Genomic DNA, 12445 nt, shown 5'->3' on the forward strand with positions numbered 1-12445 from the left:
TGCGATTGTGTATATGTCTGTATTTTCGCCTGCTTCACTTTTTATCTACGTGCTAATCATACTGATTATGTGCTTTTCTGCTGTTTCTGCAAGATCCGGTGATCTCACACCTTCCAACAAGGCAGTAATAGTGTCCTTTGGGAATTAGCTGTGCGTACTGGACAGCCTGTATTGACTTTTTCAAGTGCGTCTTATGTGCACAATACAGTACAATGATATTTTGTATAAAATGCGCTGGCATATACCTCTGAGGCCAGTAAAAGAATTTGACACCTGGACCCAGTTTGTGTTTGTTAGCCTTAATAATGGAACATAATATACTGTATATTAGGGATATACCGAAAAACAATTCTGCCGACTTTATAAGAAGCGATATTCAGCATATTTCCGATAATCCGTACCAGTCTCGTAAGTTTCCAATAACGTACTCGCCTCCCCAAGTCACTGCATGCTGTTTCCCACAACCAGAAACTCCAGCCGACATCCTATGAGATGCCACCAGATTTTGCCATCTCTACCCTGTTTTATTGTCAGGGTACACCTACAAGGCATTCTGGTGGTATCTGTCAGTGTCCTGAATAAAATGCTAAATGTCTGCAGGCTTAAATGCCACCAAGAGACTTTCTAACAACTCCGTATTAAATCCTAGAAGGCATGTTTGTTAAATAATTTTTTAGATTTCACTAAAAGGAATCTTTAATACCGTAACTTTTTTCTTTTTCTTTAAATTATTTTAAATGTTTGTATTGGTGTGTTTTGCCAGCTTTTCTGTTTAATCTATTTTTTGTTTCTACCACTCCCCTCCAAGAGATGTAATTTATTTCCTTTACCTGGCCTGGTTTATAATTTTATGAAGCTCCATTTTCTGCCCACACACAGTTGATTTAGAATTTGCATATACATTGTAACACAGTGGTGATGGTGTGCTGTAAAATACTCGTGCAATTAGCTTGCATGCAAAATGCTGTGCTTTCCATTAAGGTTCTGTAGAAGACTAACATTTTTCACTGACAGATAATGGAATACATTTATAGCACCTCATTGTGTTAATAAGGGTTAAGTGTAAGGTTTACTTTATGTTAATGTTTTGACATTTGGCAGAACTAAAGAAAGAATAGCTTGTCTTAGCAGTAGTTGAATTGAGCTCTGACACTACTGGTTTTATCTGACCTGCAAATATTTTGTAGCACCGAGCTTGACGCAAAACTAGATAATTTTTTACTTTCTCAATGGAAAACTGTTTGGAAATATCTGTGTTGGCTTCGAAGATACAGTGTGAGCAAGTCACTCGTCTAAAACGCAGGGTGGACTCTCTTTAATTCACTACGCGGTTTATGTTTGCCTATTGTTTTGTATTTTAATGAGGCAAAGGTTTACAAAAGACCTGGAGGAACAACGATTTCATGGACAGGCGTATTGATTCTGCAGTGGTTGCATGGACATGAAAGGCTTTAGCAGCATGCAGCCTCTGGAATTACAAACCTTACCCTAACAACAGGGTGTCATGTTGCACCCATACCACTCCGGTTATCAATATTAAATTGCTACCAACAAGACTTTTGGGGGGTTTGTTTTTTTTGCCCTTAAATTTAAACCCTACCTGGTTACACAATATATTATCCAACCACTGAGCAGTTAAAGCAATATATATATATATATATATATATATATATATATATATATATATATATATATATATATATATATATATATATATATATATATATATATATATATATATATATATATATATATATATATATATTATTTATTTATTTATTTTAGAATGCTAGAAAGTATTATATAATATTTGTGTTTCTGACCGTTTTTGATTCCCTTTAGAAATTAAGATAAAGAGAAACTCCGCTCTCATCCAGTAGCATTCCAGCCTCCCGGCATCTGCAGCTCCACAGTATTGAGATCACCTCCATTACATTGCTTCTCCATAGAGAAGCAATGAGGACCCTACTGCACGTGTGACAAAATCTGAGCTGTGCTGGTAGGAGTCTCCATATAGAGAAACATTGTTACTTCTCTCTGGGGAGATTTAACTGTGTTCAGCGCCCCCCTGACCCAAAACTTGAGTGCAGGCATATAGGAAGTGAAGGCATTGTGACTATAAATGTAATCATTGCTGTTTCTCTGAAACGGCAGTGCTTACATTTGCCAGAATGTAAGAACAGCATCTACTTCTCATCACCTCTACATTAAGCTCTAGTGGTTTTGGTGCTTGTTGTTCCTTTACAATTTTTTTTTTTAAATGTAGTATCAGATTCACACATAATACATAATTTCCAACACACTCTGTTCGTGTTGACATAATTCTCTCCCCTTAAAGAAAGGCAGTGGTTTTTAACTTGTATATGCATACGTTTCTAAACAGGGTCCCTTGAGGGACTAAAATTGTGCACCACATGTAGTGTGTGTTGTGTTGAAAGTTGTGATTTCCCGGTTTGTTTGTCCCCTTTATTTATTTGAGCCTGAGTTTTATGCCAGCTTGTGTAATATAGGTCATTCTGCGTTCTGTGCACATTTACCGAGTGCAATCAATTTGACATTTTAGTTCATGGTTTATTTTCCCTGGTCGAAGCTGAGCATAATAAACCTATACTAAGTCTTCTAATTCTAAAATATACTGTCTAGATCAGGCATAGGCAACCTTCGGCACTCCAGATGTTTTGGACTACACCTCCCATGATGCTTTGCCAGCATTATTGGTGTAAGAGAATTATGGGGGATGTAGTCCACAACATCTGGAGTGCCAAAGGTTGCCTATCCCTGGTCTAGATGTTTGTAAATAGAATTCAGTAGATTAGAACAAAGCTGTCTGCAACCTGGATCCTGTAATGATGCAAGTGTAAAAAAAAATTGATCTCTTTGACACATTCTCACTGCATGACAATGCAATATTTAACAGCCCCTTCTTTTGTTCTTCCAGGCGCGGTCTGAACCCACCCCATAGAGTGAAGTCAATCTCCATGACCACATTTACACAGCAAGAAATAGAGTTTCTTCAGAAGCATGGGAATGATGTAAGTGTGACCTCTGACAATAGATCTGCCAGTATAAACCAAGCTTAATGCCTAAATCAATGTGAATTGGCAAGATGCCACTACGAAGCAATGAATACACTATCTTTTAATTGTTATGTTCTATGAAAATGTCTCCTGTTTAACCCCTTAGAAACCATTAATCAGGCAGATTCCTTTGTAGCTTGGCATTGAGGTCTTAAAGCACCCCTTACTACTTTGTCTTAGTATTTACCTGCACCTGACCATTCTGGACACTGGGCAGAGCTAGACGTGTCAGTCCCCCAGCAGCCATCACCAGTGGAGGATCCTGCAGTCTCGCAAGATCCTCCAAAGCCTCAGTGCTGTACCCCTTGTCGCGATGTCACCAGACAGTTACAGCATCACTTTAAAAGGGGCCTCCAGGCCTATCAGACCGCTACTAGAGACTCTTTCCCTGAAATAGCACAGTTAAACTCTATTTCTGTCAGATGGCCTCAGAAAGTCTATCTGCTTGGTGTTTTGCTGCGCATGTGCACTAGCCTCCCAGTGGTTTCGTTTCTGAGCCTGCAGTGGAGACCAGCACTGTGAAGTAAGTAAACTACCTTTTTTACTCACTGAATACACATTTGTAATGATAATGCTATAGTGTTACTTTAAAGGGACACTGTAGGCACCCAGACCACTTCAGCTCATTGAAGTGGTCTGAGTGCAGTGTCACTTTTGCATCTAGTGCTGCATTGTTAAACATTGCAGTTCCAGAGAAACTGCAATGTTTACATTGCAGCACTAAGTCAGCCTCTAGTGGCTGTCTACAACACAGCCACTATAAGACTTTCTGAATTGAAACAGATCTTTAGTCCAGTATCTGATGCTGGACGTCCTCACACTCTGCATGAGGACATCCAGCGTCCAATTTAAAAAAAAATAAAAAAATAATAATAATTCCCCCCCCATAGGAAAGCATTGATTTTAAGCTTTCCTATGTGGAGGTCTAATGCGTGCGCTGCATTTGCCGCACATGCGCATTAGTGCCCGCTCATTGTGGGTAGTCGGAAAGGGGCGGAGTGTCGGCCCAGCGCTGTGGGACATTGGTGCTGGGATAAGGTAAGTAAATAAAGGGGTTTTTAACCCTTTATCCGGGCTGGTTGGAGGAGGTATAAGGGAGGGGGTGGCAGGAGGAGCAATTGTACCAAGAATGCAGCTTTGTATTCCTGTCACTATAGTATCCCTTTAAGAGGTAATTGTCTACAACAGGGATGCCCAAAAGGTAGATCCCCAGATGTTGTAGAACTACAACCAGGGCCGGTGCAAGGATTTTTGCCGCCCTAGGCAAAAAAAAAATTGACGCCCCCCCCCCCCCCAATATGTCCTGCCCACCATGTGACATCACAATGCACCGCCCATATGCTTTGCCATATGGGCCAACGCCAGTCTTCACAAAGGGTCTTTTATCTGAAAAGACAGTGTGTTTACATTAAAAAGCCTACAGGCACAGGCTATAGACACCAGAACCACTACATTATGCTGTAGTGCTTCTGGTGACTATAGTATCCATTTAATGTGAAGTAAATTAGAGATTAGTGCCACTAATAATATATTGGATTGCCTACTTACCACCAGATGAGGACAAGGGGCTGATGAGGGGCTCAGTCTGGCTCCACAGGTCTGGTGTAGAAGAGGCTCTCTGGAGACTGTTTTTAACAGTGCTCACAACAATTAACAAACAGGAAGCAGCTCCATTTTTTTAGGGCCCCTTACACAGCTCAAGGTCTGGGCCCCCAGGGGGCATACGCCTACAATGCTCACCCATAAATCCACCTACATGGCCCATCCATGAGTTGGGGATGTTTTATGTGTGCAATTTGTGTAAGGGATGTAGTGTGTTTATAGGGGATGTAGTGTGCTTGCGTGTAAGGAATGCATTGTATGTTTCTGTGTGTGTGTGTGTGTGTAAGGTTTGTTTCTGTGTATGTAATTGAATGCAGTGTGTGTCTGTAAGGGGGGCATTAATTATGTAAGAGAACGTAAGGGATGCATTGTGTGTTTCGGGTGTGTCTGTGTGTGAGTAGGAATGCATTGTATGTTTCTGTGTGTGTGTGTGTGTGGGGGGGGGATGCATTGTGTATGTGTGTAGTGTAAAAGAGAGGGTTTGTGGGGTAGGATAGGGACTGAGAGGGGAACAGCTCTTTATTTAAAAAAAAAAAAAAATCATAGTGCTCTCCCCTCCGGTCAATTATTGATTTCCCCCTCCCTTCTGTCCCTCCGTGTTCTCCCCTTCTGTCACTTAGTGCTCTCCCTTGGCCCCCTGTCCCCCTGCAGTCCCCCCTTGGTGGTCTTCTCACTCCCCCCTTAGTGGTCCTCCCTCTCCCAAACCCCTTAGTAGACCTTCCCCTTCTCCCCCCACCCCCTTAGTGGTAATCTCCCCCCCTTAGTGGTCCTTACCCTCCTCCCCTCTCCTTAGTAGTCCTCCCTCCTTACACCCCTTTGATGGTCCTTCCCCCCCTTAGTGGTCCTCCCTCTCCCAAACCCCTAGTGGACCTCCCCTCCTCCTCCCTCAGTGGTCCTTACCTCCCCACCCCTGTTCCCCCTGTGTTCCTTCACCCCCCTCCCCCAGTGGTCCTGACTCACGCCTCCCCAAGTGGTCCTTACCCTCCCCTAGTGGTCCTTACTTCCCCCTCCCCTCCCCTAGTGGTCCTTACCCTCCCCTCCCCTAGTGGTCCTTGCTCCCCCCTCCCCTCTCCTAGTGGTCCTTATCCCCGCTCCCTCCCCTAGTGGTCCTTATCCCCCCTCCCTCCCCTAGTGGTCCTTATCCTCCCTCCCTCCCCTAGTGGTCCTTACCCCCCCTCCCTCCCATAGTGGTCCTTATCCCCCTCCCTCCCCTAGTGGTCCTTACCCCCCCTCCCTCCCATGGTGGTCCTTACCCCCCCTGCCTCCCATGGTGGTCCTTACCCCCCCTGCCTCCCATGGTGGTCCTTACCCCCCCCTGCCTCCCATGGTGGTCCTTACCCCCCCCTCCCTCCCATGGTGGTCCTTACCCCCCCTCCCTCCCATGGTGGTCCTTACCCCCTCCTTCCCTCCCATAGTGGTCCTTACCCCCCCCTCCCATGGTGGTCCTTACCCCCCCCTCCCAAAGTGGTCCTTACCCCCCCCCTCCCAAAGTGGTCCTTACCCCCCCCCTCCCAAAGTGGTCCTTACCCCCCCCCCCCCTCCCAAAGTGGTCCTTACCCCCCCCCCCCCCTCCCAAAGTGGTCCTTACAATCCCCCCCCCCCTCCCTCCCAAAGTGGTCCTTACAATCCCCCCCTTCCCTCCCAAAGTGGTCCTTACAATCCCCCCTCCCTCCCAAAGTGGTCCTTACAATCCCCCCCCCCCCCCCCCGCCTCCCTCCCAAAGTGGTCCTTACCCTCCCCTCTGCCCATGTAGCGTGGCCGGGCGGCGCGGAACGCGGGACAGGAACCTCTGTTTCCTGTACCCGGCCGCCGGCGGCATGACAGGAAGCGCTCACTAAGTGAGCACTTCCTGTCATTCCGCCGGCGGCCGGGTACAGGAAACAGAGGTTCCTATCCCGCGTTCCGCGCCGCCGGCCACGCTACATGGAGAGACCGGCAGGAGGGAGCGCTCTGCGCTTTCCTCCTGCCGGTCACTCAAACCCGGCCGCCCTCACACAGCAGTGCTGCGCCGCCTGAGGCTTGTTAAAGCGCCCAGGCGGCGCAGCATGAGGAGCCATACCGGGCACAGGGATCCGGCGCCCCCTGGTAAGTTGCGCCCTAGGCGGCTGCCTAGGTCGCCTTACAGGTGGCGCCGGCCCTGACTACAACTCCATTAATGCTTTGCATGAATTTAGAATGACAATGCATCATAGAAGCATAGAAGTTCTACATCAATTTGTGCCCAAAACAACTTATATCATTTTTTTTATTTTTATGGCATTCAAAGCAAACCTTCTTTGAAATGTTTTTCCTCTCCTAGCTCTTTCAACTTTGTGAGAAGGTTCAAGCACAATGCTGATTATACTTAACCAGTCAAGTCTGACTTGTCAGTGTATTTGTTCTTTCTAAGCGTGTTTCAGTAAGGAAGGACTGGTTTACAGAACAGGAAATGGATAAAAGATGACCTCTAGTTTACGCTGCCCTGCCCTGTTATAACAACATGTGCTACCATTCCAGGAACATCACATGCTGTATCAACAGATTTTGCCATATAATGTAGATATTTGCTTCCTCTGACTATTACTTGTCATATCATCTGACATCTCTTAGCATACCTTAAAATGTCACCTTGTTTTTCCTTCCGTGAGTCTTTCTTTACACATACCCAGCTTATGAAGTAATAGTTTGTGCACCTTCTAAGGTTCTCCTGCCCGCATGTTGCTTGTTTCTGCGATCCAGTCAGCAAATGATTGTGTGATGACCTTTTAATGTAAATCTTTTAAAATGTGTTTGTGTTTATACCTTTAAAACCTATGAGTAGTTCAACTTTTTCCACAAGTTTCTGAAAATGTTGTGTTTATATTTGTGTTATACTTTTATTTTTAGATCACTGCACTTTTGTGCAGAACTCTTAGAAGTAGGAACCGTGAAAACAAGAAACGTCAGACAGTGCATGTATAAGCAAACCCTAGCTTACAGCCATGCAGGCTGTATTGTAATCTTTTACAACCAGGCATCCTATAGTCAAATGGAGAAACCTCTGCTAATTAAATGGGCGGTAAAAAAAAAAAAGTTAATTCACCCCATGATAGCTATATTCAATTTAGTAGTTTTTTTTAATGTTATTGTTCACTTGCACCATACTATCCCTTTTATCACCTATAGAACAAACAAGGAATAATCTTGTCATAATCTTTTACTGTCTTATATGAAATCTCACTTATTAAGAAACAGCAGGGCTGAACAGAGTGTCTTATGATAAATAAGCAGGGACAGACCATGCACCAAACATGAAATATCATTGATCTTGAAGGTCAGGTTAAAGCAATATTAATAGTACCTCCCTGCCTATATTTGCAAACGGTCCCATCATATACAGTGTTTTATAAAAAAATATATATTTCTCTGATACAGTAACACGCAGTAGGTGGAACATTGTAATTAACACCTCTCATTGTGAATACTCCAGTGTGTGATTCTCCACTGTCACTGCTGTATCACCAGTAGCTGCTTTTCCTAATCTGTCATACGAACCTTGAAGGAACCAACAGTCATGTGTGCCTGGAGGTCATGGCTCTGGCTAACCTTAAGGGGTTAAACTGTTTGCAAATGATTTAACCTTAAAGTACTCCAGATGGTGATCATCCTACAGCACATTCTGCATCCCTAATGCATTTGATCAATGTGAGGCAATTAATAGGCTGAGAATGTCTGCAACACGCTCAGTCTATCACCATCAGCCATTTCTTTCTACAATTAAATCGGGGACGGAAAAAGAGCAGGCGGGACCTGGAAGTTGGGAATTCTATAATTTTATTTAATTTCTTACACTTCACAAATGCATATTTGATTAAATATCGGGGAGAATTAATTGTCAAGTTAAAATTACTAGGACGTGAAAGTTCCCCTCTAAGGAAACAAACATGGTCAATTTGGTATGACGATTTTTTGAGAAGGTACCTAGTATTTCAGTTCTTTTGGCCCACTTGATAAATTAATTGACCACAATATGTGACATTAGCATTTGCTTAAACTGTGGTAGCTCTAGTTTTCTAGATTAAAATGTATGTATTTATTGATAAAAAATATTTTACCAGGATGGATACGTTGAGATTTCTCTGGTTTTTAAGTATGTCCTGAGTCCACAAAACACTGCATTGTTACAATAGGATACAATATTACAAAAAATATACTTTATACACACGCGCACACACACACATCTATAATTATTTTTTTATATTCTTTATTTTTCACCAAAAAGAAGTGCATGTTTGTGACCGTGTATAGGCTTACGCAGAAGCCACATTACATTTGCAGACCGTTTGGTTGTACAGAAGGGAAGGGTGAAGCGTTCGTACAATCATGCATTTTGATATCCCTTAACTTTGCGGCCTACTGTCTGTCATAATTAGGGTTGCTGATGTTACGTGTCCTAGTTTACCTTCTAAACCTCACTGTGGTTTCATATGACACTTCAGTTGGTGACACATATTTAAATTTAATACATAACATGTGATACATATATTCAACCATGACAGGTGCATTCTGTGCTGAGGTATATTACCATAGTTCTCTTAAAAGGTTTTAGATTGAATGAAGATTTGACTGTGTCCCTGAGGTTATTCCATAATTGTGGTGCTCTGTAGGAAAATGAGGATCGAGCCACTTTATTTTTGTATTGTGGTATCCACTTTTTTCACTTGATTTATTTAACATAGAATTTGCCTTTTTTTTTTTTTTGGTTTTCTTTTTTCACCCTGCAATGTTTTTCTGGATCTTATCCTCAACATTTCCAATTTGAAATCGCCCCAGACCGTCATGTGATATTAAAATGAATGCATGATAATTCAGCTTCAGACCGTGTTTTAATTACTCTAGCCAGCGTATGATACGCCTGCTTTAAGTTAATCAGCGTGTGGTAGAATTGGCTTTGGCGGTTTTAAAAGCTGCAGTCATTTCTACGTTGTATGAAGTATACACATTTGTAGATATTTAGGAAACAAAAATCAGTTTGCTCCAAAAATAATTCTAACCAAGCCTGGAGAGTTGGGCACTCAACCATCTCCTTCCAATTCCGGCCTTTTCTTCACCCACACATCTTATCCAATGTTCCCAGAGAGCAAAGCATGCTTTATTTGCATCCTGTCAATCTCCCTATTTATATACTCAAACAATCAGCCATTTGATTTGTGTGCTATCCCTTGGCTGGATAGTTCTTGGCATAAAGATCTCTGAGGTTTATCGAGCCTAGTTTTCTCTACAGCCGTGAGCAACCCCTGGAGCCTTCTTTTCTCTTTCCCTTTCTCCTACTTTTTTGTCTCTCCCTTCCTTTACTCTTCTCTCTTTTTTTCCCCTCCTTACCCCTTGGGTAAGTTTCCCTTTTGTTTTTGGTTGGTTTGATTGTATAATGTTCTATTGGACGGTGCATATATTGGTTTTACGGTCTAAAATTCTTGTGTGCATGTATGATCTCCATCTGCAAAAATAAACTTAAAGGGACTCAAAGTTCTCTTTTTTTAAAGAGATTTTAGACTAGAATTATTGAGCAGGAATGTCACCTCCATTTACTTTTTTCTCTTGTCCTCGCATTGTACAGCGCTGCAGAATGTCATTGCTTTGTAAAAATTAATAACAAAGGATTAAATGGTTCTTGTGCCAACAAGCATACTCCTTGTTAATTGGCTTTCAAATTTACAATGTCATTGGGAAGTTTACATTCCTCCTGTGGCTTTTTGACTAAAAGCCTGGTAAACTTTATGGGTTAGGGGTCAAATAACACAATGTGCTTTGCTCTGGTACAGTGCATTTTATTGCTAGAAATTCCAATACATATTAGTGCAGTTCATTATCTACTGAGGCAGTGCTTATCTAAAGAATAGAGGGACTCTCCAAAAATGTTACAGTTGAGAGTATAGTGCTGGATACTAATGTAAAGTAATAGATTATCATACTATCTTGGATGTTCTTTTAATAGTACTAAGAGGATTTTGGAACGGCACACTGTTTATTTATTTTTATTTTTTTTTAATTTATTTATTTATTTTTACACGCTAACTTTTTTCTTTTCTACCCTATTTAGACCTGTAAACAATGTGTCATAATGTGTTGATTTAGCCCATGTATCAACTCTGGTTGGATTTACGTGTCATTTTGTTAGTGCAATAATCATGTTGTACTTCACATCTAAAATATGTGTGTGTATACACGAAGATTACAGGATCACCATCTCAATAAAGTGGTCTGGGTGCAGGGGCAAAAACACTGCAGCTTTGTAGGTGCTATAATGTACACATGGCAGGGTTAAACACTCCTCTAGTGACTGTTTCACTCTCCACCCAACTAATCTAAACAGCGATGGGGCACTACAGCATTAGGAATGCAGGTTTATATTACCAACGCTATAGCGTTCATTTAACATTAATCTCTCTTTGGTTTTCTGTAATTTGATGCCCCCTTTCCAAGTTTGATTCGTATTTTGGGAGGATTTGCTGTTTCTAAGAAGCAGTGTCAAGGATGATACTTTAGTTAAATGTTGAATCAGGGCACACTTAACTGTTTGCTACCTATGTTTTGATGAAATGTAATGTTTAAAGTTTACAATTGCTCATCTTATGAGTTTTACCACCAAAGCTTGCAATTAAGTAAAGGGAAACCACAGGCTATGAATACAAAATTGTATTACAAGCACAATACTACCCTATAGTGTCCCTCCCCCACTGTGCAGAATAGGTAAAAAAAATTTCCTTACCTGAACCCAGCGCATATCTCTCGGTGCTGGGACAGGCTTTGCCTTAGTTCCTCCTCCCCCGACGTCCAGGACCTAATGTGCATGCAGGGCAATAGCACTAGGACAACACCATAAGAATGCACTGAATCAAAGCTATAAGCTTTGCTATATCTGGCAGACAACCACTAGAGGTGGCGTTAACCCTACATTGTAATTATTGCAGGGTTCAACTGACAGGGGCACTGCACCCAGACCACTTCAATGAGCTGAAGTGGTATGGGTGCCTATTGTGTCCCTTTAATTTACCAATAAGATGATACTTTTACTGATTTAATGTTTTAACATTTGATCTTGTTGTCCCCCTATTTATTCATTTATTTTGTGATAAATGTGTGCCAATTTTAGTAATATCTAAAATGATGTATTATCTTCTTATTTAGTACCCAGAAAACAAGACCTTTGCTTGAATTGTGTAAAAATAAATTGACAGCATTTTATTGGTTTTAAACATAGGTGTATGTTATGGTGCTATTGCCGGACTTTTACAATTCATGGAACCGAATAATTGATTATCAACTTATCTGATAAACAATTAGTTGAATGTTGTTCATGAAACTATTCCATGTTCATTATTTTCATTGTATTCAGTATAGTAGATGCCTCCATATTAAAAATGAATACATATATATATATTTTTTCCTGTTGCAGGCGTGTAAACAGATCTGGCTCGGATTATTTGATGATAGATCATCTTCAGTCCCAGATTTTAGAGACCCACAGAAAATGAAAGAATTCCTTCAGGAAAAGTACGAGAAGAAGCGGTGGTAAGTCATCTAATGTGTCTGTCCGGTGGTTATTACTTGCTGAAACAATGGATTTTTCTGCTTATCCGAGTCTTGCATAGCTTTTGTAGCCATGTGTGGTCGTAAAAGGTAGTCTACAGTATCTTGTTATGCTCTGCCCTGGAGGTCTTAATGTGTAGGAGTTATGGTTTACCTGCCACTGTAAGTCCATCATTCTAGTAATCAGCTTAAAGCGGCACTGTCATGCCGAACTTACC

General features: G+C 41.8%; 1 protein-coding gene across 6 annotated transcripts in view; it reads left to right on the forward strand.

The window, feature by feature from the left end:
• AGFG1 (ArfGAP with FG repeats 1) overlaps positions 1 to 12445 on the forward strand; it is a 96024-nt gene that overhangs the window by 50026 nt on the left and 33553 nt on the right. For all 6 annotated transcript variants that reach the window (XM_063442308.1, XM_063442307.1, XM_063442310.1 and 3 more), the window contains exons 2-3: positions 2939 to 3032; positions 12094 to 12209. In XM_063442308.1, the coding sequence (XP_063298378.1) occupies positions 2939 to 3032; positions 12094 to 12209 (210 nt within the window). The remainder of the gene's footprint in view (positions 1 to 2938; positions 3033 to 12093; positions 12210 to 12445) is intronic.

Source organism: Pelobates fuscus, chromosome 2, assembly GCF_036172605.1.
Source record: "Pelobates fuscus isolate aPelFus1 chromosome 2, aPelFus1.pri, whole genome shotgun sequence".
In the NCBI taxonomy this organism is placed as follows: Eukaryota; Metazoa; Chordata; class Amphibia; order Anura; family Pelobatidae; genus Pelobates; species Pelobates fuscus.